This window comes from Xiphophorus couchianus, chromosome 8, assembly GCF_001444195.1.
Source record: "Xiphophorus couchianus chromosome 8, X_couchianus-1.0, whole genome shotgun sequence".
NCBI classification, from domain to species: Eukaryota; Metazoa; Chordata; class Actinopteri; order Cyprinodontiformes; family Poeciliidae; genus Xiphophorus; species Xiphophorus couchianus.
This window is the reverse complement of record NC_040235.1, coordinates 28,462,525-28,489,209: the sequence shown is the minus strand read 5'-3', so window position 1 is coordinate 28,489,209 and position 26,685 is coordinate 28,462,525. Positions and strand designations below refer to the sequence as shown.

Sequence of the window (26,685 nt, the reverse complement as noted above, 5' to 3'; positions counted from 1 at the left end):
CATCTTTGTTCAATGGGATATAATTTGCTCAAGTTAGCATCTAGTTAGCAAGAGTTCCAGCTTTACAAGGATTGTATCAGAGGTGTGTACAGTACTCTAATCCAGGTTTGATCAAATAATTTTATTTTTTGAATCATTAAATCAAAGTTAATTCTGATTGATTAAAAGCCACAAAGTAGCTCCTTATTCAAGTTCTGAGTAGTTTTTCATACAGATGCTAACTTTAGTGCTGTTATTACCACCAAAAATGAAATTCAGACCAAACCAAACAAGACTAAAGAGCCCCATGTATAAAACCATTGTCATTTTATGAACATTTCTCACACGTTTTCCCGTGGTCAGACAAAGACAATGCTGAGAAATTTAGCGTCAAGAAAACCAGTATCTGAGTTTTGGCCATCTCACACTAACTGCAAAGTTAACGTTTGGAAGTCAAGTCAAACAAAAAGAAGGTAAAATTGGGAAAATATAGAATTTGATAAGGATAAAAAGTTTTATTACAGAAAGGAGGGAGATGAAGGTTCAAATAAATACAAATGACATTAACTCCAGACCTCAGGACAGGTAGTAGTGAAAGGAGCTAGCTGTAAGTTCAAAGGAAAAAAAGAATGGAAAGAGGAAAAAAGTCTGAATTTACTGCATTATGTTTAGAAATCTTCCAGCCAATAACAATTCTGCAGAACAAGAACAGACCAGCAAAGCAACAGGGGAGGATGGGGAGGCAAAAGGGGAGAAGAGGAAGGGAGGAAGCTTCTACAGTGTAGTCATGTCATTGAGGGCCAGGTCCAGCTCCTCACTGAGAGCCTTGCCCTTCAGCTTCTGAGCATACACTTCATCTGGAAGAGGACATGGACAGGAGGACAACACAGGGAAGAATGGGAACACATTGAAATGAAAGAACAGAAAAGAGAAAAGAACAAAGGTTTAAAAAATGACCAACTTCAAAATAAATAATTCACAGGAAGGATAATATCTGGCACACCTTTCAATGAAGTTGAAATCATACAAATACTAAGTTCTATAGACTTCAATGAGACACGTTTATGACACTCAACAGGCTGATGTTAACCTTAGCTGGCAGCTGCTGCAGAAACGGATCAAATTCTTTCTGTTACAATGAAACACAGATTGTAACAGTCTGTGTTTCAGTCTGCACAATATTAGAAAATCCTGCAAAGGCAATAATAATGCATAATTTATCAGGTGCAAAATATGCCTAGTATATGCCTAACCCTAATCCTAATCAAAACTCAATTCACACCATAGTCCTAAACATAAATTATAACCAAAAAACATCCCAAAGCCTGGGTCCAGGGTTTGGGTCCCAACAGAAGAAATCTGTCCTCTCAACGTAGTATTTGTTGGAAAAATGATCCTTACAAAAAACAAGGTCACACACACACACTGACTCTGTCAACTAAAAGGGAAGCTAAGTATTTCTGTAGCTTAAAACCAATCACCTAACAGATTCATAGTTACATCTGCAAAAGCTGCCTGCAAACACAAGGGTAACTGGGAGGACTGGATGACTGGAAGGTCTGACTGAAAGCAGACCTGGTAGAGTATTACATACCTTCTAGATCATCAATCGTCTTCTCCAGCTTAGCCACAGACCTTTCTGCAAACTCTGCCCGGGTTTCAGCCTGGAACACACACAAACAGTTAATGACCCACAGTAACAAGCAAACTGAGCACAGCACAAGAACTAAACCATACAGTAATATGAAAATGACATATCATGTGTCAGTCACAATAATGCCACATATTAGTCAAAGTAGAACACTCATTTTCATAGCGATGAAAGCAACACCATTTTCTGCAGAACTAAGAAAAACTATTTCTGAATTGGTAACACACCAATGGAACTTGATGCACAATCTGATTAGATTGTTTGTGTTGGTGGAAACAGAGTTTCCAAACATTTTATCTTTCTGGTTGCATGGTAATAGAAACCCAAAGGACTTCTGTTGCCAGTCTTACCATCTGATGTGTGAAAAATTTGCTGACCACAGTAAATTTAGGTGATCTCTGAAGATTACAATTTAACTTCTTAAACTCCATTTCCAGCTTTTTCATATACATGTTTCTTTCCAACCTGAAACCTAATCATTCTAAATATGGACTGAATGTTTTGCTGACATGATAGTGACCCTCTCTGTAGAAGACCAACCATTATAAAAATATACAACTTCTTTACTTCCTCATCATGCAAAGGACTAGTTCTCTTTGCTTTCCAAGACACTTAGTTATGGAGTCTGACTCCCACAGTCTGTGGGCCAGTTCTCTTCACTGTCTATCTAATAATTAATTGTCGAATTGAAATGAATTAATATTAAATTAAGTTTTAATTGAAAGAAAATTAAATTAAATTAAAAGCAGAGCATGAGCAGTTCTAAACAGGGGCTAATTTAGTATTATCTGTACTGAACAGATAATACTAAATCAATTTCTTATGATGATATGTGTCAGTAAAGAATTGGTACTTTGGACTATTTTCATTTTTCCCTGCAGTTTTATTCTAAGTGAAAGGTAAATTGCACACCACTACTGGGTTTATGGTCTCGTGTCCACTTGGATCACATATATAAGGAGCGTTTATGACATTCATGGCAGACGAGATCCAGGCCCAGAAGCAGATGAAAGCCAGAGGCCAGGATCAGAGGCGGAGCTGGAGCCAGAACCAGCCGGCGTGGGGCGCGTCAGTTGCTTGACAAGGTGTGGGAGCCAGTTCGTGGTTCGGATGGACCACATGTGGAGGCGTCGCTTGATCAAACCTGGGAGCAGAGGCTGAGACCTGTGGGGGCCAACCAGTCAATGTCTGAGGGAGATCTGCACCGATGGAGGTCCAGGCCGAAGGGGGCACACGCTAGTGTAACGGTTCTTGGGCTGCCGCACATTACCCCTAGACAATCATTTTACTTATAAATGCCTCTGAAGAGCTTAAAATGCTTCTTGTTGTCGTGTCCTCCAAGTTTCTTGTTGCGGTCATCAGAGTCGGGCCATAACATATTTACGGCTCCTAGTTCATCTTCTTGGAAAAATTTGTTTTGTCACATAATTATGTGACAAAACAAAACAAATAGTCGACTAGCTCTGTAAAATGTCACTGCAGAGTAAAGAATCGACTAGTCGATTGTTGGTGCAACCCCTAAGTCATACTGAGACAGGATCACAGTTTTCATCTGCTGGATCTAGGGTCTGCAAACTGCAGCTCCAGAGCCAAAAGTGGCTCTTTGGCTTGCTTAACATACTAAATGCTCCAGTACTCCATTGCTCTGTTTTTGTTTCTTTTTTGTGTTGTTGAGTATGCCCACGAAAAAACACTGGCCCTACCCTGGATTCCCAGGTAAATTTGCATTTTACCATCATCTTTGTCTTATTTTCACTTAATTTCAATTTCTTTGTTTAGACAACTAGAAATAAATAATTTCAGAGTCCTGCAGAAATATACACACATTTATATTTGGGCATACATGATTTAGGGGACATGTTTAAAAACAAAGGGAGAGCAATAGAAGGATAAATATTCTCACCTCCTTCAGCTTCTCTGTAAGCACTTTAATCTCTTCTTCATATTTGTCCTCTTTTTGTGAGTACTGAAATCCAAAACAATAAGTATAAACAAAAAAGTTCCATGGACTGACATTTCCAACCTAAACTTTAACATCAACAGAGAAAGAGAAAGAAAGATTTCAATGTAGCAAATCGACTAGTCTAGATCAAGGGATCTAGATTTAGTTGTGTTTTTTTTTTTACTCTAATGACCTGAATATCTAGAAAAATGCAAGAAAATAACAAGATGCTGAAACATTAAGCTGGAAAATGTTACAGTCATACTATTTAAGTCTTTTCCTAATTTCATATACTGTATGTATATGTATAGTAACATAAATGTGACCAGGAATTATTTCTTCCTCATATGTTGGTTTCTGTCAGCATTTCAACACATTTCTACCACCAACCTAACATAGACCAACCTCACCATCGTTCTCTGCTGATGTTGTCGTTACCATCTTAACTCAACCAGCAATGCACACTGAAAAATAAAAACTCTTTGGATGAACATAAAAAAATTATGGAAAGGATTTCCACCTGTTTACTTTGCTTTATTTCAGCACCATGTGATTCTGTTACTCCTATTTAAAGCAAATGTGTTAGGTCAACTTAATTTATTAAGGTTATTCCAATTTAAAGCAAATGTGTTGTCTCAATTTAATTTATTAAGGTTGATTCAACTCATTTACTATAGTTGGACCCAATGTAATTTAAAAGAGCCAGCCCAACTACTTTGCAATGTTTTGGACCAAATAATTTACTTTACTTGATTAAGACTAATGCAAATTTAGAAAATTGCATTAGTTGAAACCAACTTTTTTTTTTTGCATCGCTAGTGGCTCGTATTTTTTTGCGACAGTAGGCAGACAGGAAAGAGGGTGGAGGACATGTGGCAAAGGTCGCCGGGAGTCGAACCAGTGACGTCCGCGTCAAGGACTAAGGCCTTCAAACGTGGGGCGTGCTAACTCCCTGCACCACCACAGCACGCCCTGAGAAACCAACTTATGTTACAGTGGTACCTTCACACTACTTAATTAAGTTGATCCAACTCATGAAAATTAAGTTAGCTCAACAAACATGCTTCATGCTGAAAGAAAGCTATTTAATCGTGTGGAAATCCTTTCCATGATTTAATTATGTTAATTCAAAGACAACTTTTTAAGTTACATTACATTAAGTGTTTTAAGACAGGACTGGGTGAAAAGGTAGAAAGAACACAACAATTAGAACAGAACTGTATTTTCAAAACCCAGCCACCTTACTGTATTTTTATGCTGTAGTTTTTACAGCCATTTGTTACAGTGCAGTTCTTAAATGCCAATAGTGCTCTGCAGAGAAAAACAAATATCTATAGTTTAATGTGTAACTAAAACCGCTTTGAAGTTATGTGGCGTGATCTTCCATAATCTTCCATAATCTCTCGTGAGATTATCTCGCTAGACCAGGGGTCCCCAAACTTTCTCCTGTGAGGGCCACATAACTTGTCCCTTCTCTGATGGGGGGCCGGGGTCATTTTGTAACAGAAAAAGTGTGACGATTGTAAGAGTGCTAAACATAAAAATGTATTGTTTTTCAGAAAGCACAATCAAATAACCTTTTCTGGATTCTTCAGAGAACAAAAGTCAGGAAATAACACTATTTATGAAATAAATAATAACCAAATAACACTGGGTTCTCCACATAAAAAAAAGGGTTAGGGTCAATTATATGCATATATAAAATAGTTACTAACTAATAGTTAATAATAAATAAAGTTCATTACTAAGGAACATTTTATTGCAAAAGTCCAACTTATCAAATAAAAATGCACATATATGAAAATACTCTGGTATTGTTCAGGGGGCCGGACCAAATGTGGAGGCGGGCCGCATCTGGCCCGTGGGCCGTAGTTTGGGGACCACTGCGCTAGACCCTCCTTGGAGGGAGATCAATCTGACTATAATGAATCATGTTATCTCAACATGATTAAAATTCATAAACATTAAGTTGTTGAATTTCTTGTTTATCCAACATGATTTTATCACGTTTTCATTTGAAACATGAAATTATTTAGTTAAAAGTACATGACATTCTTTTGTTAATGTAATAACCCCCGAAGTTCTTTTTTTTCAGTGCAGATGTTGAATGAACATGTTGTTCTTTGATATTTTGCATGTTTTTTATTGACCAATCATGTTAGCGGCAAAGTCCTCCTCATCTCTCACTGTACCTTCTCAGCCTGGGCTTCCAGGGACTTCAAGTTGTTGGTGACATTTTTCAATTCTTCCTCAAGGTCAGCTGATTTACTGAACAACATAGGAAAGAAGAAAAGCAGCAGAAGAAAAGGCAGTAATTTGAAAGGCAGAAACGAGTGAGAAGTTCAAACCAGATGCAATTTGATGGACCAAAAACATTTTTATATGTCAAAATTTTTATATATGTCAAAATAAAATAAAATATTAGATACGTTTGACTATTACATTAAGAAGAAGTAAATGATATTGTCTTTGGAAACAATGGATATAATGTTTAAGGTCCAGCAATATGCAAAGGAACCATAGATTCAGTAAAATACCGGGGAGTCTGCAGAAAAAGGTTACATAAATATTCAAAATAAATCTAATAAACATTTTTGGTGAGCATTGGGCAAAGCATAACATACAAAATCAGATCTCTGCTACATGTTTCAAAAAATGTATGCTCTAAACAAAAATAAGTTTTAATGAGTAACACCACTTAATAAAATTCCTCATAAACATTGACTTATTGTAGTGTCTGTCAACACAAGTTATATGCCATTTATATTATAACTTGTTAAGCTGCCTTATTTTGAAACCTTTTCTGATTTTTCCATGTCCTGGATCATGGCTGAGAACCAACATGTAGGTAGAAATAAATATCTCATCTTAAATAGAAAGGATTCTAGACTTTTCCTAGATTGGGGGTCAGAACCAAACCCCCCTCATACCTCTAGGACTTTCACCCATGCCAAGAGACCTAAAGAGCCTCAGCTAAAAAATAAAATGTACTCCTCAATATCCTGCAGTAGATATGAATTGATATTGGCTCATGACAACAAACATAAAAAATTTAGGATGTATTTGTGGCAAATTGGTTCTATGTAAATAAACTGAGTTAAACTGATCTGAAAAAATTTGGTCAGATATTGAAGAAAATATGTCCATATTTGTAGTTAAATGTTTTAATAAAACCACCTAAAATTAAATGTAGCCATAAGAGGAAAAACAAAAATAGATTAATGAGCTGCACCTGCATGGCATCTCAAATGGTAACCATTTGTTATTAAAACTAAATCTTCATTTTGTCAAAAAATATTGTTTGATCAGAACTTTTCATACAGTATTTAAAAAAATATTAATACCAAACAAAATTATGAAGTATTAAGTAAAGGATGGAGAGGAAGAGAAAACATGCAAATTAAACAGAATTGACAAGCAGGAATAAGAAGGCTAATGCAAGATGCATCAAATACCTCTTCTTCATCGCACATCATCAACTTCAAATTCTGGTCCATAAGCCTGAGCTCCTGTTCAAGCTCCCTGACTCGCCTAGGGGTTTAGTTCAGGATGGGGCGAAGCGTCAGACAGGAAACAAGAATGCATTCATGCTTTCATGCTTTCATGCACATTTCACAAAAACACAATAAAACATGTGTGACTGGGGTATTTTTACATGCTGTTCAAGTGTAGGAACGCAAAATAAAACAAATGTACATTCAGAAATCAAATCACCTAACTGAGCCTGCCATTTGTAGAAAAAGTTGCTACTGTTAAGTTTTTATTTATCTATTTATGTATTTATTTATTATCTGTGTGGCCACCATAATCAGATCCAATTGGTTTGCAGGTCATGCTGTAGGTGATCATGATACTTACGCCTCAGCCACCTCAGCACGCTCCTCTGAGCGTTCCAGATCTCCCTCCAGAATCACCAGTTTACGTGCAACCTGCAAATATATTCAGGCCCTGACGTCATTCCACACAAAACCTGCTCATGTTGTTGAGTACGATACCTCAACTCTGACTTTTAGAACCAGTCGTTTACTGTGACCTCATCCTGATCAAAGTGAATAAGAAGTTATTATCTATTTACTGAATTTTAAAAACAGGGTAAAAGGGAAAACTATCCTCTTTTAATTCTAAGGTTTAAGAACTGTTTCTGGACTTTGACTGGTCCATTGTGGAGTCTTGTTTAGCCATTCTGTTAGAGATTTGCTGTTGTAGTTTGAATCTTTATCCCATTCTAAATCAAGACAGATTGCGTCACGTCTAATTCTTTATAAGACACTTTCAATACTTGCTGGATGATTCATTGACTGCAATCTGCAGCACAAATCTTGTCTGGTTCACATGCCAACTGATGCCAGAAGAATTGAAGTTGGAGGTATTATGTTAAATTAGCAGCTCTTTAATTGGCTGGTGGTTGAAGTTCATCCTGTAATCAGTGGGTTGCAGGTTCAGTTTTGTGTTTTGAACCATTCAGAGGTGGACTTGCTGTGGTGCTAGGGCTTGGTATTTTGATGTATTAGTATTTCTAAGTAATACTAAAATTGTAATTCCATCTTTAAATGTAATCCTTCGCTAAACTCTAAACAGAAAGAATGTGCAGAATTAATCCCACCTCTTCATATTTACGGTCCGCCTCCTCAGCAATGTGTTTGGCCTCCTTCAGCTGCATCTCCTGGATTTCCATTTTCTCTTCATCTTTTGTTGCTCTGTTCTCTATCACCTTCATTCCTCTGAAGAGAAAAACAGACGTAAACGCTGGTCAGGTAGGACATGGTGCAGTATTCGCCAGCTTGGAATACATTTCTCTCTACCAGAAAAAAACCTAAACATTTCACATTCTGTGTTACAGATCAGACAACTGGCTCTAGTCACACTTTTCTTACTTGGTGTTTTATTTCCGATTTTATTTGTGCATGAACCAGTAATGCAATGTACTTTAATTTTTAAACTATAGAACCTGACTAAATATTTTGTATTTCTTGGTCCCAGAAAAAGAAGTTGAAAAAGTAAAAGTAAAGAATAGTGATAAGATAGGGTGACCATATTTTAATTTGGGAAAACCAGGACAACCTGGAACTGGGGGGAACCACAACACCATGGAGCGGGGAAGGGGGGGGGAGGGGGTCTAAAAGCGGGGAAACTCCATACATTTGCGCTTTTTCATGTTGTTGGCTACTGACAGCCACGCTATCTATCTTCTGATTAAGAACAGGGCTGTCCGCACTGACGTGGCTCAGGGATTACGTCACACGCAGGGCCGTGCGCAGTGCCCTAGTGCCTGTAAATATAATGGTCCAATGAAGGAAATTTAAAAAACAGGACATTTCCTCACTTTCTAAAAAAACCCGGGACGCCCGGGACAGGACGTGAAATACGGACATGTCCCGGGAAATACGGACGTTTGGTCACCCTAGACTAGCTGTACTTGGTGCTAGCGTGGCTAACACGAGTAACAGTTTAGTCCAAAGCCTTTTCTGCTAAAATAAAATCTTTAGTGTATAACATACACTAAAGATTAACTAGTCTAGCGGCTGGTGTACAAGTCAACTCAGCTATCTTTACTTTTCCCACACACACTCGCACACATAATGCAACGTGATTGGATTTGGGGAGAAGGGCGTGACTAATTTGCCATACAAAGAAACCTGGAATGGAGTAGTGGAACGGAGTGGCAATGTAATCACAATGCACTGTAAGCTATGTAATGTGTTTTGAGGCAGTTGACCAAAATCCCGGACGATTTTTAAATTCCCCCCGGACATCTTTTTAGGTCTGAAAAGTAGGACATGTCCGGGAAAAAGAGGACGTCTGGTCACCCTAATATCAACAGGAAGCTCTTCACCTCTCGCTTTCATCTGCAGCTTTCTCTGCCTCCTCCAGCTTCTGCAGAGCAGTAGCTAGCCTCTCCTGAGCTCGGTCCAACTCCTCTTCCACCAGCTGGATGCGTCTATTGAGAGACGCCACCTCTGCCTCCGCCTGCAGGAACAGAAACACTCTGGGTGTAAGCCTCAGTAAAGATGAACAGTGACCCTAAATAACAAATAGACCCTGATATCCACAAAAGCAATTTCCTCCAAGAATTAGTTTCTAACCTGTTTGCTGAGAAACATTCTGAGCAGCTCACCTTTGGGAGCTCAAATGTCTGAACAAATGAGAAGATGCTTCTTTACTTATGTTAAAGACCTTGGGCTCTTTTACAGGTATAGGTTAACATTTTCTTCACCAGAATAAAAGCTGAACATTGACTTTGTTAAGTTAAACTGAATTTCTAATAAATTGTCTTGTTAGAATATGATTGTAAACAAAATATTATTGTTTCAAACAGGTAGCAAATTCAAAGTTAAGGAAAGGCTGAAAATCTGATCATTAACAACATGCATTTTGATTAATAGTGTGCCAACACTTCATAACGTAACATGTTGCTTCTTTGTGTTCTCTCCCTGTAATACCCTTTAGTTACAGTTCAGTCATTGATGAAAAATCCAATGAATGAATAAATGTACAGAAAATCTCAGTGTTGTGTGGCTGAGTTTCTGCTACCTGGTTTTTAAAATTCATCTTAAACTCCTCTGCTGCTCAATTCTTTTTAATCAATTCTGTAACATTAGAATCCGCTGATATGTCTGAGGAGTTTGTTTACAAATAGAGCAGACCGGCTGTGACGACACTGTAGAGTTCATGAACTAAATAACAAAGTTAGATTAGTTAGACCATTTAAATTAAACTTATTAATGATCAGGTTGAATATGATCTTGGCCCTCAAACCTAATGGCGAATAAATGAGCCAGTGACCGAGCAGCGCCCCCTGGAGGCCGGACGGTCCGGTCCTGGTGGTTACCCTCTCTCTGGCCTGCCTCTCCATGTCCGCCTCCGTCTGGAAGAGTTCGGCCCGGTCCTCCGCCTCGTAAGCCTGCTGCTGCAGGTTCTGGATTTTCCTCCTAACAGCGTCTATGGATGTTAAGGTCGCCATTCCGTGAAAGTTCAGCCCCAAGCTTCCCAACGGCGTCACGGCGTTTCCATGGCAACTGCTCCGGAAAGTTCCCCCGTTGTAATTTCAAAATAATGTTAATATAAACTTCAAAAGGCTCATTTTTAAGTGTAAGTCATATGAACTATAATTTTGATTAGGTTGGGCAATTTGTCATTATATGAATCACACTGTCCGCTTGTAACTTTTGCCTCTTGATGATAACGTCCCTATTTTGCTGCAGACAGTATAATTCCAGTATTTTATTTCAGTTCAAATCAAACTGATAAAGGTTTATTCATTCCAAAGGGAAATCGCATAGATGTTGTTGCAACTGGAACTAACTAGACTTTCAGAGTCTTCCTGTATGTGTCTATCTTATTCAATGATGGTGACCTTGGAATGTTGACAGTATTGTTTGTTCTGACGCCATCTGTGCAGCTGCTGTCTCCCGCAGGAGGAATCAGCAGTTTTTACAGGAACTAATCGTTACATCATAGATATTATTGGAAGTTCTGTGGAGGTAAACAGGAAATGGTAAAAATTTGTAAATCATGCTGAGCTGTGTCTGTAACCAGAGCCCTGTTTTTTTAACAAAAGACTAGTTTAAGAAGGTATACTAGACATTCAGTAACACTGTTACTACTTTTCTGCAGTCCACTGTACTGTTCGAGCACTCACATCCGTTGCCTTTTTCTCTGCTTGCTCCAGCTTCTCCTGGGCATCCTTCAGAGACTCAGAGTATTTGTCCAGCTCATCTTCTACTCCTTTGAGTTTCTTCTGCAGGCCCAGCAGCTCCTCCTCCAGCTGCAGGACAGACACACAGACACAAACACAGACAGCTAACAGCGTGATTAAAGGGTCTAGAAGATTGTATTTTCATGTAAGGTTTTCTACTAAAACTATTTCATTTAAAATCTTCCAGCAGAAGAAACTTAACATCAATGTTTAGATTAATAATATCAGATTTTCTACCTATTGATCTCAGTTTTCTTATGCATTTTAAGATGAAGTTTGATCTATTTATTAAAATGCATATTTGATTTGCAGTATATTAAATAGATAAATGAAAGCTTTTTACCTTTTAAAACTATCTTTAAAAATGCTCAAATGTAAGTTTCTATTTCATTATAAATTTGTATGTTACAAAATGTATGATGCTTCTATGATGTAACAGTTTTATTACAGAGGTATTAATATTTAATAATGTCTTAGTACGGTGAAATTTAGTAAAATTTCATTTACTTTAAAATGAAATATTTGCATTATTATTGCAGTAGAAAACACCTAATGGTGAATCTGTAGGATTGTATAATGAAGCACAAAGTAGGATAGACGGCTAAATAAATCAGTAAACAAATAACATGTACTGTATGTCCTCTCCTTGGGCTGCCACCTTATCGTGGTGGAGGGGTTTGAGTGCTCCAATGACCCTAGGAGCTATGCTGTCTGGGGCTTCATGCCCCTGGTAGGGTCACCCAAGGCAGACAGGTCCTAGGTGAGGGACCAGACAAAGCGCAGCCCAAAGAACCCAATGATGAATGAAAATCTTGGACTTGGTGTTCCCTCGCCCGGACGCGGGTCACCGGGGCCCCACTCTGGAGCCAGGCCTGGAGGGGGGGCATGATGGCGAGCGCCTAGTGGCCGGGCTTTTACCCATGGGGCCTGGCCGGGCTCAGCCCGAAGAGGAAACATGGGTCCCCCCTCCCATGGGCCCACCACCCCTGGGAGGGGCCAAAGGGGTCGGGTGCATTGTGTGATGGGTGGCGGCCAAGGGAGGGGACCCTGGCGGTCCGATCCTCGGTTGCAGAAGCTGGCTCTTGGGACGTGGAATGTCACCTCTCTGGTGGGGAAGGAGCCGGAGCTAGTGTGTGAGGTCGAGAGGTTCCGGCTAGAAATAGTCTGTCTCACCTCGACGCATGGCTCTGGTTCTGGAACCAGTCTCCTTGAGAGGGGCTGGACATACTTCCACTCTGGAGTTGCCCAAGGTGAGAGGCGTCGTGCAGGAGTGGGCATACTTGTTGCTCCCCATCTCGGCGCCTGTACGTTGGGGTTTACCCCGGTGAACGAGAGGGTAGCCTCCCTCCGCCTACGGGTGGGGGGACGGGTCTTGACTGTCGTTTGTGCTTACTGGCCGAACGACAGTTCAGATTACCCACCCTTTTTGGAGTCCTTAGAGGGGGTACTGGAGAGTGCTCTTCCTGGGGACTCCCTTGTTCTGCTGGGGGACTTCAACGCTCACGTGGGCAATGACAGTGAGACCTGGAGGGGCGTGGTTGGGAGGAACGGCCCGCCCGACCTAAACTCGAGCGGTTTCCTGTTGTTGGACTTCTGTGCTCGTCATGGATTGTCCATAACGAACACCATGTTCAAGCATAAGGGTGTCCATATGTGCACTTGGCACCAGGACACCCTAGGCCGCAGTTCGATGATCGACTTTGTCATCGTTTCCTCAGATCTGCGGCCGTATGTCTTGGACACTCGGGTGAAGAGAGGTGCGGAGCTGTCCACTGACCACTACCTGGTGGTGAGTTGGCTCCGGTGGTGGGGGAGGAAGCCAGTCAGACCTGGCAGGCCCAAACGAGTTGTGAGGGTCTGCTGGGAACGTCTGGCAGAATCCCCTGTGAGACGGAGCTTTAACTCCCATCTCCGGCAAAACTTCGAACACGTCCCGGGGGAGGTGGGGGACATGGAGTATGAGTGGACCATGTTCCGTGCCTCCATTGTCGAGGCGGCCGATCGGAGCTGTGGCCGCAAGGTTGTCGGTGCCTGTCGCGGCGGCAACCCCCGAACCCGTTGGTGGACACTTTCGGTGAGGGATGCCGTCAGGCTGAATAAGGAGTCCTATCGGGCCTTTTAGGCCTGTGAGACTCCGGAAGCAGCTGATGGGTACCGGCGGGCGAAGCAACATGCGGCTCGGGTGGTTGCTGAGGCAAAAACTCGGGCGTGGGAGGAGTTTGGAGAGGCCATGGAGAAAGACTTCTGTACGGCGTCGAGGCGATTCTGGTCCACCATCCGGAGTCTCAGGGGGGGGAAGCAGTGCAGCACCAACCCCTGTTGGGGATGGTGTGCTGCTGACCTCTACTCGGGACGTTGTGGGCCGGTGGGCAGAGTACTTCGAAGACCTCCTCAATCCCACCAACATGCCTTCAATTGGGGAAGCTGAGCCTGGGGACGCTGGGTTGGGCTCTCCAATCTCTGGGGACGAGGTCGCCGAGGTGGTTAAAAAGCTCCTCGGTGGCAAGGCTCCGGGGGTGGATGAGATCCGCCCGGAGTTCCTTAAGGCTCTGGATGTTGTAGGGTTGTGTTGGCTGACACGACTCTGCAATATCGCATGGACATCGGGGGCAGTTCCCCTGGATTGGCAGACTGGGGTGGTGGTCCCCCTGTTCAAAAAGGGGGACCGGAGGGTGTGCTCCAGTTATAGAGGGGTCACACTCTTAAGCCTCCCTGGCAAGGTCTATTCAGGGGTCCTGGAGAGGAGGGTCCGTCGGATAGTCGAACCTCGGATTCAGGAAGAGCAGAGTGGTTTTTGTCCTGGTTGTGGAACACTGGACCAGCTCTACACCCTCGGCAGGGTCCTGGAGGGTGCATGGGAGTTTGCCCAACCAGTCTACATGTGTTTTGTGGACTTGGAGAAGGCGTTCGACCGTGTCGCTCGGGGAGCCCTGTGGAGGGTTCTCCGGGAGTATGGGGTACCGGGCCCTTTGATACGGGCTGTCAGGTCCCTGTATGACCGGTGTCAGAGTCTGGTCCGCATTGCCGGCAGTAAGTCGGGCTCGTTTCTGGTGAGAGTTGGACTCCGCCAGGGCTGCCCTTTGTCACCGATTCTGTTCATCTCTTTCATGGACAGAATTTCTAGGCGCAGCCAAGGTGTTGAGGGGATCCGATTTGGTGGCCTTAGGATCTCATCTCTGCTTTTTGCAGACGATGTGGTCCTTTTGGCTTCATCAGATCGTGATCTGCAGCTCTCGCTGGAGCGGTTCGCAGCCGAGTGTGAAGCGGCCGGGATGAGGATCAGTGCCTCCAAATCCGAGGCCATGGTCTTGAGCCGGAAAAGGGTAGAGTGCCTTCTCCGGGTCAGGGGGTTGTCCTGCCCCAGGTGGAGGAGTTCAAGTATCTCGGGATCTTGTTCACGAATGGGGGAAGAAGGGAGCGGGAGGTCGACAGGTGGATTGGCGCAGCGTCTGCCGTCAAGCGGGCGCTGTACCGGTCCGTCGTGGTGAAGAGAGAGCTGAGCCAAAAAGCGAAGCTCTCGATTTACCGGTCGATCTACGTTCCCACCCTCATCTATGGTCATGAGCTTTGGGTCATGACCGAAAGAACGAGATCGCGGATACAAGCGGCCGAAATGGGTTTTCTCCGTAGGGTGGCTGGGCTCTCCCTTAGAGATAGGGTGAGAAGCTCAGTCATCCGGGAGGGACTCAGAGTAGAGCCGCTGCTCCTTCATATCGAGAGGAGCCAGTTGAGGTGGCTCGGGCATCTGGTCAGGATGCCTCCTGGACGCCTCCCTGGTGAGGTGTTCCGGGCACTTCCCACCGGGAGGAGGCCCCGGGGAAGACCCAGGACACGCTGGAGGGACTATGTCTCTCGGCTGGCCTGGGAACGCCTCGGGATTTCCCCGGAACAGCTGGAAGAAGTGGCCGGGAAGAGGGAAGTCTGGGCCTCCCTTCTGAAGCTGCTACCCCGGCAACCCGACCCCGGATAAGCGGAAGAAGATGGATGGATGGATGGCACATATCAAGTAATTTGTTTCAATTTATTTTACTGAAATATTTATGATGTAATATTCTATCATTATTGCCCAGTGTTTCTCATTTTCATGAGAGGACATCCTATAGCTTTTAGGAAGAACAGCTGGCAGTTTAAAACTCTGACCAACAATGTATCTTAATGTGTCTATCAGTAGCTAATTGGTCTTTTAATTACCTGTCAGTGTTCAGTTACAGTTAATGTAATTCACATCATTTACACTGGAACGTGTTGCACAGAAGGCAACATCTAGTTTTGCTTCAAGGCGTCCAGAGTACTGTCAATACAATGCACTGTCGAAGACCTGACTGTGTTTAATAGAGACAGAGTGCATGTAATAGATGAGCAGACTAAATCAGCCACATCATGCAGAATTTAGTGTCACTTTTTCATCAAATCTGTAAAATAAATGACTCCTTCCCAGTGGTGGAATGTAGTGAAGTATGAGTAGTTCGTTACTGTACTTAAAGTATGTTTTTTTCATGTCTGAACATTACTTGAGTTGATCTTTTGAGAGTGCTTTCTACTCCATTACATTTCTATAATGTGTTGCATTACATGTTACATTGAGTGTTTATTAATTGATGACAAGTTGGAGTTGAAATATTAGTGAAATGATCCGTTCTTTGATAGGAGAGTCTAGTTGCCCTATTTTTAGGCAAACACCTTAAACTTCAATGAGTTTACTGCAGCTAAAACAATACAATGGTTTTGGTTTGTGTTTAATAAAAACTTTCAAATGTATAATTATTCCTCTTGTATTGCTTAATAGCATTTATTGCTGCAGGTCATCCCTGAAATTCTGATGCACAGAATCTAAAGTCTAAGTGTGAACTGTGTCACAGAGTGAAAACATAATTAAAACATTAATTTTCTGCAGCCTTGTTCATGAAAAAATGCACCACTGTTATATATAGAATATATACAAAGGCACACTAAACGATATTATAGACCATTGTAGAGAATAAATTCAGCAACTACTTTTAAGTATTCTTACAAGCAAGTACTGGCTTATGTTGAAATAAAATAATCTCATTAATTCCAAAGGGAAATTAAATGTTGTAACTCATTAATTTAGATTCTTCAAAGAGTTATTAAAAATGGTGATGACTGTTGGCTGGAAAGATCTCCTGCAGTGGTTTGTACTGCACTGAGTCTGAAGAAGCCTCTGACTGAAGATGCTGTGCCTTCCCAGAGTATCCTCTCATGAAAACAAACAAAAATGGTTTTGTTGTACTTTTTGCCAGAGTACATCTCCATCTGTTTTCTTGTACTTTGACTTAAGTACAGTGCTTGACGAGTGCTTTCTCCACCACTGCTCCTTCCTAAGGATTCACCTCTGAACCAGTAAGAGGAACTATGATGTCTGTGGAAAACCCAGAGGCAGAGCTAAGCTTGTTCTGTCTGTTCTGCCAGTACATTTTGGGGAATAGAATAGAAACTAAATAGAATAGAAACTAAAGGAAAACACTTGCTTTCGGACATAAACATAGGCAATGTGATATGAAAATAGAAGTTTATCACTGCTACTTTTATGTGTGACTTCTTTACACAGCGTAATAGCTGAATGTGCTAATTTGGAACATTACATGGATAAAAGGGGTTTATTGATAATCAATAAATTTAATTAATTAATTAAACAAATAACCAATAAATAACCAATAAACTCCAAAATGGAAAAGGAGTAATGCTCCTGATTCATCTTCAAAGAACATGCATCACACTTCTGTGACCATCAATTACTATTAACCTTGATGATTGGAAAACACAGTGAGAGAAAGTTAATGTTTTAGCCAAGTTTCACCAAACTACAGGTTAAAATCTGAACACACAGCAACAAATAACAATGCAAAGATCTAACAACAGAACCTTCTTTATTTCATGATTCAAATAATCCATTTCACAAAGATTGATGTTAAAATGTTGTTTAGAATATTACCATCTGCTATAGATTTAATTTGTCCTTTTGTTGACCAGTGACTCATCTCAAAGACAGTTGCAGCTTAAAGAACTATAAAAAGCCTGGGGTAAAGCAGAGTTAAAGGCCTGGTGACAATGTCCCAGAACAAATGTCCTTTCCATTTGAGCTGTGGCATCCTCCCCCAGCCTCCAGCCATCTAAGGTTTCTGCTTCACAAATAGAGTCCAGCCTCCCTAGCCCACAGCAACAATTCAAAGAAGGTGGAGGTCTGCAGAGGGAACACAGAAATAGACTTTCCAAATTTCAATACTCCTAAACAAAGAAATGTAGAAGTGTAGGACATCTTCTGACTCCCAGTTGAATTCCTCTGGGAACAATGAGATCTGAGGTTAAAATAATGTCACTTACAAATACACTGCTACCTGATCTTGTCAGATGCAACTAGAGAAAGTAACAGCCCAGTAGTAATCCGCCTGCTGGGCGGTGGCATCATCTCTTTATCCAACCTAATGCTGCTGCTGCTGCAGATGAAGCATCTCAGCTCTGCTGCTGCAGAAATATGAATGGATTAAAATGTTGCTTAGAATAAAGAGTTGCTAGTTTAATGTTAAATGAGCAACTCGGGGCTGTATGTTTGTCCTGTAAGGATGCTGGTTCTGTCATTGTGTCACCTGTCTTTCCTTCTGGTTTCTCCCTGCCTCAGGGAACCAGTGGCTACTATCCAGTAGCTCACTACTACTTCACAGTGTGAATGTGTGAATTACTGGATGGAGTGTGAAGCACTTTGGGGTTGCCTGGACGTAATACAGGACTATGCAAGTAAAGGCCTTTCAGGCCTTTTTTATCAAACAGTGCTTGTCTCCTCCAACAGACTGTCATTCTCTGACTTACAGAAAAAAGTGCTTAAAATCAATGAGACTCCTGAGTGGATAGACTGACCCAACTATCACCAGCTGCAGTCGACAAAATCTGTTCATCTTTCAGGCAGATGATCCACGGCGTGAAAACTACAGAGAAAGCACAATCCAGTCTGCTTGTGATGTCATGCACACCTGAATGAAGACATAAATGATTCTAAAATTATTTTTGACAATTTTGTCATGACATTCAAAGACAAAACTTGAGCAATGCTGAATGTTTAATAATGTCAATATTTGAAAAAATGACCAATGAAAACATAGTTTGGCAATAGCAAATGTGATGCTCAACACTGGTTGGCTTGGATCAGATTATTAACTGAACAGCCATCCTTCTCTGAGGTCAGAGGTCAGAAGTTTTTTATTTAACTTCCTGTTTCTGAAAGGCACCTGAAGAACAGTCCCATAGGGAAGATTCAGGTCTGCGTTTCTAAATCAAAAGCAAATCCATTGAACAGTTATTATGTGTAGTCTTTGCAGTCAAAGTGGAAAAGAGCTGTAGATGCCTTGTTGATATGTCAATGAAAAAAACTGAATGAAAACAAACTTAAAGAATGAAAAAAGACTCTGGCTCACTACTCTGCAATTGTGGGATGTAAAAATTGCTTTGCTTGTAAAAAAGCCATGCTTCTAAACAGGAGAGTTACGTAGGTTTGCTGTTCACTTGTGCAGTTTTGAATGATTTTCTTTCTAAATTAAGAAAGAAACAACAGGGTTTTATGTAAAGTTTGATAAAAGGTTTTCAGTGCATATCTATTCTGTAAAGTGTCAGTGTGGTGCAGTTCACAGCCTGTGTCCTGATGCATATGACCCACTGAGGTGGGTTTGGTAATCAGAACTGAACAAGATCAAAGCAATGAGAGAATTCATGTTTTCTCAGAGCGGATGAGATGTGAAGCAAACATCAGAATCAGTAGGGTGAAATAATGGATGCATAAACTGATGGTGAATGTGGCTTAAACCATCATGGTACCTTTCAACAAAAACTGACACAACATAATAGCCTGGTCCATCATTCAGCTTTTTTGGTCAGTGCTTGCAAACAGTGCTAGGAACTGTCCTGCCTTTAGAGGAACGTTAGGGTCAGTTCATCTATCAGCCTGAAGACATTCTGATGCCCACATAAAAAGAGAACATAAATAAAAGAAAGAGTTTTTGTGTTTCAGGTATTTCAACTAATGTTTCAACTAATACTGTTGGTTTACTGTTGATTTGCACATCAGCTACCAACATAAGATGTAAACTACCAACACTTCCTATACCAATCAAAAATGATCTTATAAATTCCTAACACATCCTATAACAACAAACACATTATATAAACTACCAACTCATTCTACAGAACCTGCAGGCTGATCTATGATGATGTACTGGATGGTTGGGTGACAGAATCTGGAGACTGACTCAGAAGCACTGATCAAAAACAAGGTTGTTCCCAACCAATGTAGTGAGTTTGAAGAATGGAACTTAGCTAATCATGGCCTGGCCAAGAGGTCTTAAAACTGGTAATATTTTCAACTCAATAATGTGTGAAAATGAAATGCCAACTGACATCAGTTCTCTGTGACTGATGTCAGTGTTTGGGGGGAATCTGTTGAGCAGATCATGCAGCTGTATTATGCACAAAATTCAGTTTTTTCTGAATTGTTCAAGAAAAATAGCAAATAATCATTTGATCTGCATTCAGTCAAGAATTATAAATAAGTTTGGCCATGGATTTGTTTTCTCTTTACTGCTTCAAGGTGGGAATCATCTTTCCCTCAAGGACGAAATCCGGTATCTTGGTGTCTTATTGAGGAACGTTGGCAGGTTATGAAAAGCAGCAGACTCATCCACAGTAACAAACCCTAATGAAGACAGCCTCATCTGAAAGCAGTTCCTGATTTTACAGTCTATTTTCTGACCCTCACCTATGATCAAGAACTTCTGTTTGTGTCCAAAAGAACAAGAACCCAGATACAAGCTCCTGAAATCGGTTTCATCCTTAGAGAGGTCACGTGAAGAGGCAGCACAACACACCACAACTACACAACAGAGCACTTCTCTTATTTCAGTTTGTAGAAATTAATAAAAATATGAATTTTGGGATCTTTGTTTAATACTTAATCATCAGTATTACACATACTTTTCATTAAACCTACATTTGTGTTTTTAAAAATAGTTTTTTTTAATTGATCTGGTGAAATATTATAAATATTATTTAAATGTCAGATTTTCATTAGTTGTTAACAGAATATTGTCATAATTAACATAAATAAAGCCTACTTTAGAGTAGTTACTTAGGTAACTACTTAGGTAACTATTTAGTTACTTTAGAGTAACTACTTATCTTTATATAGATAAGTAGTTACTTTAGGTAATGTATCTTTATAATAATGTTCTAATAATAATAATAATAATATTTTATAATAATGTTCTAATTTATTGAATTTGTATGTAGGATCTAAATCTCATATTTTAATAAAGAAACTGTTATTTTGTGGGGGTTTTCCACGCACTTTGTAATATTGGAATTTAGAAAATAGAAATTGATGACACCCAACCTGGAAGAGCCAGTGACCAACTCCTTTATTAGCATAATGATTTGTTGGTTTACTGTTGATTTAAATTTGTCATCTTTGCTTCAGACATAACTTTATAAATGAACTCTAAGAAACAGGATGAGGTGTGCAGCTTGTTCGCCTCCAGTCAGTAAAATCTTCTCTCAAAGATAACTATATGTTGAGCCAGAAGCTCCAGAATATAATCTATCAAAACTAGTGATGATCTCATGTCTTGAGATTTATGTTTTAATAAATGCATAAAAAAGTTGCGACCAGAATCTGAATCTAGTTCTCTTGCACCGATTGAAGATTTATTTTTTAAATAAAAAGTATTTACTTATTTTTTTCTACTTTTTTTTCATTAAGTAGAAAAAAAATTAATAAATACATCCCCAAATCCCCAAATTTTGAGAATTGTTTGAGTCTCTGACAAACTGCTTGTTAATGAGAGAAATAAAATTTTGGTGCTTCCAAGATCTTCTGGTACAGTGTTAAGGAGAACATCAAAGTGTTGGCTGCTTCAATGTTTTACTGTTGGATTTCAAGAGTGTAAAATGATCTTTGTTGTTTTTACAGCTACAGCCTTTAAAATCTGAAACCTCTTACCGCAGCTTTCTGTCCTTTGCTTTGATGACAGTTTTGTTTGTAGATTAATAGAGGAGGTATTTTTTCACTAATATTTTTATGCTAATATGTTCAGCAGAGAGTGCACAATAGACGGTGTAAGAGAAGATGCTGTTTTTGGTGTGAAACTAAGTTGCTTTTTGGCCCCACCTGTTTGCATTTGTCCTCGGCTCCCTTCTTGTCAACCTCTGCTTGTTCTGCCCGGTCTATCGCATTCTCCTTATCCAGCTTCAGCATCTGCATTTTCTTCTTGATGGCCTCCATGGTTGCGTTTGTTGTCTGGCTCTCAGCAGAGCAGAGAAGAGGACTTGGTTATCCGGATGGAGACCAACAGGAGGAGAGGACACTCTGTGAAGATGTAGACTACTGAGAGACTCTGGAACAGCTCTCAGATGGACACCCCCCACCCCCACCCCTCCCACAGCTACAGCCGCTCCAACCACATAGTTCAGCACCAGTCATTGTCCATATTTAGACAGCCAGTGCTGCCCACTGTGCGTGTGAATGAAACAGGTCTGATGTGTCATCATTCAGCGTGAGACACAGCTGCACAACTTACATCCTGAAAAACTCCACATCTTCCTTTGCTGCTCCTCAATTAATACGATCCTTGTTTGGTTTGCAGCCCAATTCTCCCATTCTCTTTTCATTATAAAGCATATATATATATATATATATATATATATATATATATACGTATATATATATATATATATATATATATAGATAGATAGATAGATATAGATATATATAGATATATAGATAGATAGATAGATATAGATATACAAGTGCTTTAAATGTCTCCACAACTTTATTCTTGCCTTGACTTCTGAGTTCGTTGGTCTTGTTTTTATAATTATTTAAGGCTATTACAATGAAAGAGCTAGTGAATTGCAAATCAAACTTTTTAGATTTTTTTTGTAAGATATTTAAATAATTTCTCATTTTCTGCTTTCTTCACTTTACAGCTACTGGCTATTTTGCATTAACCTTTTATATAAAATCCTAATGAAATACATAGAGGTTTCTGGTTGTACAATTATGTCCAAAATCATTCCTATCCTTGCAGATTTAAATTTAAAAATGTTTTTATTCAACCAGACTACAACAGATGAGACATTTTAAGAAAATGATACAAAGAGCATCAGATTAAAAAAAAAAGAATATCTGTTTCAATTTTTTTATTTTTGAAAAAAGGTTTTATTGGATTTATTGATTATTTTTCTTACTTATTCAGTCATTTATCCAATAACTTGTTATCCATACCTCAAAACACATCAGCAATTTAAACAACTTGACTGAAAAGATACAGTCATTTAGTTTAATTTGATGTGTCTTACACGCCAAATTAAACAAAATTACCACCTCAGTCATTACAATATAAAAAATCTAAAAACATGTCACTTCTTATATTTAAGTCAATAAACAGAAACATAAAAGGGAAAAAACAATTCAAAACCAAAACAGATACAACACAATCTGAAGTTATTTGCCCTTGTAACCACTAAATATTTTCTTTCACAATCTCTAGTAATGTTTTCACTATTAAGTCTGTGCTTGCATCATTTCATAATCATTCCATATTTTTTAGTTGTTTGTATATTTACAAACATGTCTCAAATATTTTGATTTATGTTATGTTTTTTTAAAAATAAATGTTACAAATTGCATCTAAACTTTAAGAGTAGTAAGTAAGCTTAATTTTGCTCTAAATATTATTTGCATTATTTTATAATTAATTAAACCATATTTCATAATAGCAGATCATTGGATTTGTATGTTCACAGCAACCAGTCTTATTAATAACTCCTATGGCTCATGTTTGTCATTTATTGGTGTATTGATTTATGCGTGAAACCCCATAATTCCACACAATGATATACAGTATATCAGCATAAGGGAGCAAATATCAGCAAATATGTAAAAGAAAAAAAATTCAAATAATAGTTAAACTGCACCTTCAACAAAAGCAATAATTATATTTAACCAACCGCAAAAAGCAGAGTCAGTGCAGTTCAGACTAGTCCACTGACCTCCAGGAGAGTTTTACCATCAGCCAGTTTTTTGCCAGCAGTCACTAAACAAACCAAACGATCTCAGATGTAAACATCTGAGATCGTTTGGTTTGTTTAGTAAAGCTATATGTAAAGCCTTATAATTGATTATACTTCTATAGAAAATTGCTATTGTTTTTGCGGTCTTTTCCTTTATGCATTTAATATTGTCTCCAAGTTGATTATAGTCGATAATCACTAAAAACTGTATTTCTGTCACTCGTTCAATTTCAGCATCACATATTTTTAGAATCATGTCCCCCAATAATTTCTTTTTGATGTCACCCTAATCTTTTGCTCCCTCCATATTTTCTCAAACTTTAAAAATTAAAGTCTGGACTTTGACTAAGTCACTCAATACAACAGTATTGCTTCCAGTTAAATGTGTTGGTAAGCTATTTATTTAAACCTAAAAATCTGAGCTTAATATAAAATATTAAAAGAAATTAAGGGGTTTAAGCTTCTTTTTTTTTTTGCAAATGTTCTGCTTCTATACAGTACATCCTACAGATGATGTGTGTTTTGTGTGAGTGTGTTTACATGATGTTATTCCATCATATTCTACAGATCTCTGTCCAAACTCTGTGAAATGTGCTGAATTCCTCTGGTCTGCTCTCCTCCAGGTCTTAAAGGATCTTTAGCTGAAACCTTGGAGCTTCCAAGGTTCAGGGATTTTCACATCTGAAACTCATAGTTTGAACTTTGAGTCCAAAAACACTGCTGCATCAACTAATAAGAAGCATCAACTACCTTCTTCAATTGTAGCAATGGATGCTTTATTTAGCCATCTTCTAAGTTGTCAGAGTGTTAGTGGCAGTCACAGCTCCAACAACAGCTGTTCACTTTATGTCATTTATGACATCTTTCGTTTTTTCCAAATTATACAGTTTCCCTTCACATCAGCATGCAGGTGGTGGAATTCTGGACACAACTTGGTTTTTGAATGAGGCAATAAACTCAAACAAAAACATTGCCTTTTTTAATTTATTCCATCCAAATCCAAACATTAAGCTTCATGGCCTACCCTGACCTCAACCTTGCTGAAATGTGAGAATAGAAAAGTATCACTTTCTCAACTGAGTGGGTGAAAAGCAGATACAATAATAGGGTGACAAACAATTTAGAATGTAAAACAAGAGGCAAACAGAATACCTGACCACAGTATTGTGATGCACATGGGAATCCACTGAAGTTATTAGAACCGAGTTCTTCAAAGCCCCTAGAGTTCAATAGGAGAGTAGCATGAACTATGGTGGCCTGTGATTAGAGATAATCCCAACATCAAAGAGACATATAATAGTACAGTAAAAACCAAATACCAAGTGCTATGAAATACTGAATAGAAGAAACAGGTGTGTTAGAGACAGGATGTGGTTCACTATATTAATCTTTTTACAATAAAAAAAGCTATCAGCATTTTCATTGGTAATTTTCCAAACAAGTTTCTCTTAGAAGTCAGAGGATAACTTGTGTCTTAAATGAGAGGAAAAAAGTAAAGAAACGGATGTGAATATTTTCAGTGAAAATAGGCTTTATTGTGTATGACAGTGTCCATTGGGTTCACCTGCATTCCAACAATAAGTCAAATAAAATCATGGTCTATAAAAAAAAGTTTGAAGGATGAATGACAAACCTGGATGGTTAGTTTTAAACACTCCAAAGGAAATAAAACTACTTCTGCTTTTATTGAGTAGAGTGATGAAATTATTGCACTTTAGGAACAAATGGCATCAAACATTAATACTTAACTTGAAAGAGGGGACATCGTTTAAGCACAAATTTTGCTCTTCTTAACAATGATGTATGTTTCTAAAAACAGCTGAACATGAGCATATTAGTCCAGATGTGTGTCACACCTCTGGCAGACATGTTTGGCACACATTTGAGTGGAATGGATCAATAAACATCAGTCCAGCACACATCAGACTGATGTGAAAGTTTTGGACATTAAATATATGGCTTCATACTCACTACACCAACAAGTCCTCCAATCAGATCCTAGTCTAAATACTAACTCAAAAATCACATTTGTTGAACACATTTTATTTCATTCAGTTAAAAATACTGATTTTTAACTGATCTGTTTAAGATAGTCTTGTTCTAAACTGTAAAATTCAAACCTTTTATTTTTCTTATAGTTTTTGTACAGTAAAAAGAAAATACTCAGACAAAATGGCAGAAACATCTATTACTAACAGTCTTTGGAAGTGTGTTCAGACACAAGAAAATGCATATATATATATATATATTTTAGATATGCATCTAAAAATAAAACATAAAAATCTGCTTAGAAACTTTGCATAGATTGTCACTGAAGGATAAACCTGCCATAATATTCCATTTTCATAGCAATGCGATGTAACAGAGTCCAAGAGAGAAGGGCAGAGGAATGAACTGCTCTGGCTTTCTAAAGCCTCACATCAAGATCACAGAAGAGTAAAAAAGACTCACTTTCTAAGGAATATAAACATATATAATTAGAAGCATACATAACTTAATTATCACGTGAAAGCATATGTCTCAGTATAAGCAAACATTTATTATCACTGTCATGATATACTATTTAGCATAGTTTTGCTCTACTGTTAAAGCATTTGGATATGTTACTGTAGACAGAGTTTGACTTGCTGTTAGAATTGATCTGATCCGAATCATTAGGTCCTGAGCATTTCACAATGACTTGTGTAGCTGATTTGCGGTTTGTTGGCACCTCCCTCCACACTCTCATTGGTCCTGGCCATCCTCTCTCAGCTCTGAGGGGAGAAACTTGTACTGCTGCTTTCGGATCATGGCCAGCTTATTCCTTGCCTCCTCCAGCTCCCTTTCTTTCCGCAGCATCTCCTCCTGAGCGGCGATAATCTGAAAGATCCACCGGAGATTATCAGAGCAGCTTCAAACTCACAGATCAATCAGAAAATGAAACTAGTGAACATTTATTCTGTCCTAAGGATAGCATTGAGTTTAGGCTTATGAAAGCTAATATAGTACTAAATAAACAATTACTGAAATTCCAAACTTTCCCAACAAAGTAAATGTCACTTAAAAATTTTCTTAAGTTATCATTTTGCTTCTTCAAGGTGATGAGTTTCTGAGAACTTTGAGCCAGGAACACACGACTTTCTGTTTCCCTGGGGTGTAAAATGACTTGAAACTTACTTTTTTTAGCCAAGAGTTATCAACACAGTTAGCCAAGAACATCACTGTGGATCAACACTCATGCAGTGACACAAGGTTCAAACATTCTCATTTAGCTCCATTTTCAGATTCTGTAAACATGTGTAAATACTTTAAATCAAGTCATATTCAGTAAATTAATATGGTAATAAAAAAGTTGTTTATTTTTAT

At 39.2% G+C, this 26,685-nt stretch overlaps 2 protein-coding genes and 2 long non-coding RNA genes across 4 annotated transcripts in view; 2 read left to right on the top strand and 2 right to left on the bottom strand.

Annotated features, from left to right (window-relative positions):
• Positions 1-289: 289 nt before the first annotated feature.
• tpm2 (tropomyosin 2 (beta)) lies at positions 290-21,690 on the bottom strand. The gene is made up of 9 exons (XM_028024718.1): positions 21,437-21,690; positions 11,212-11,337; positions 9,406-9,539; positions 8,176-8,293; positions 7,431-7,501; positions 5,765-5,840; positions 3,534-3,596; positions 1,574-1,643; positions 290-836 (listed from the first exon to the last, which is right to left on the bottom strand). Exons 1-9 carry the CDS (start codon positions 21,548-21,550, stop codon positions 754-756), a joined length of 855 nt encoding a protein of 284 aa, XP_027880519.1. The 5' UTR covers positions 21,551-21,690; the 3' UTR covers positions 290-753.
• Positions 7,206-9,525, top strand: LOC114149135 (uncharacterized). Its single transcript, XR_003596445.1, has 3 exons — positions 7,206-7,217; positions 8,010-8,014; positions 9,367-9,525. It is a non-coding gene; the product is annotated as an uncharacterized LOC114149135 (long non-coding RNA).
• Positions 13,046-25,777, top strand: LOC114149131 (uncharacterized). The gene is made up of 4 exons (XR_003596441.1): positions 13,046-13,057; positions 17,275-17,277; positions 18,858-18,864; positions 23,200-25,777. It is a non-coding gene; the product is annotated as an uncharacterized LOC114149131 (long non-coding RNA).
• Positions 24,855-26,685, bottom strand: part of tln1 (talin 1) — an 85,102-nt gene continuing 83,271 nt past the window's right edge. The window contains exon 57 of the mRNA XM_028024680.1: positions 24,855-26,199. Within this exon, the coding sequence (XP_027880481.1) occupies positions 26,065-26,199 (135 nt within the window). The 3' untranslated portion in view covers positions 24,855-26,064. The remainder of the gene's footprint in view (positions 26,200-26,685) is intronic.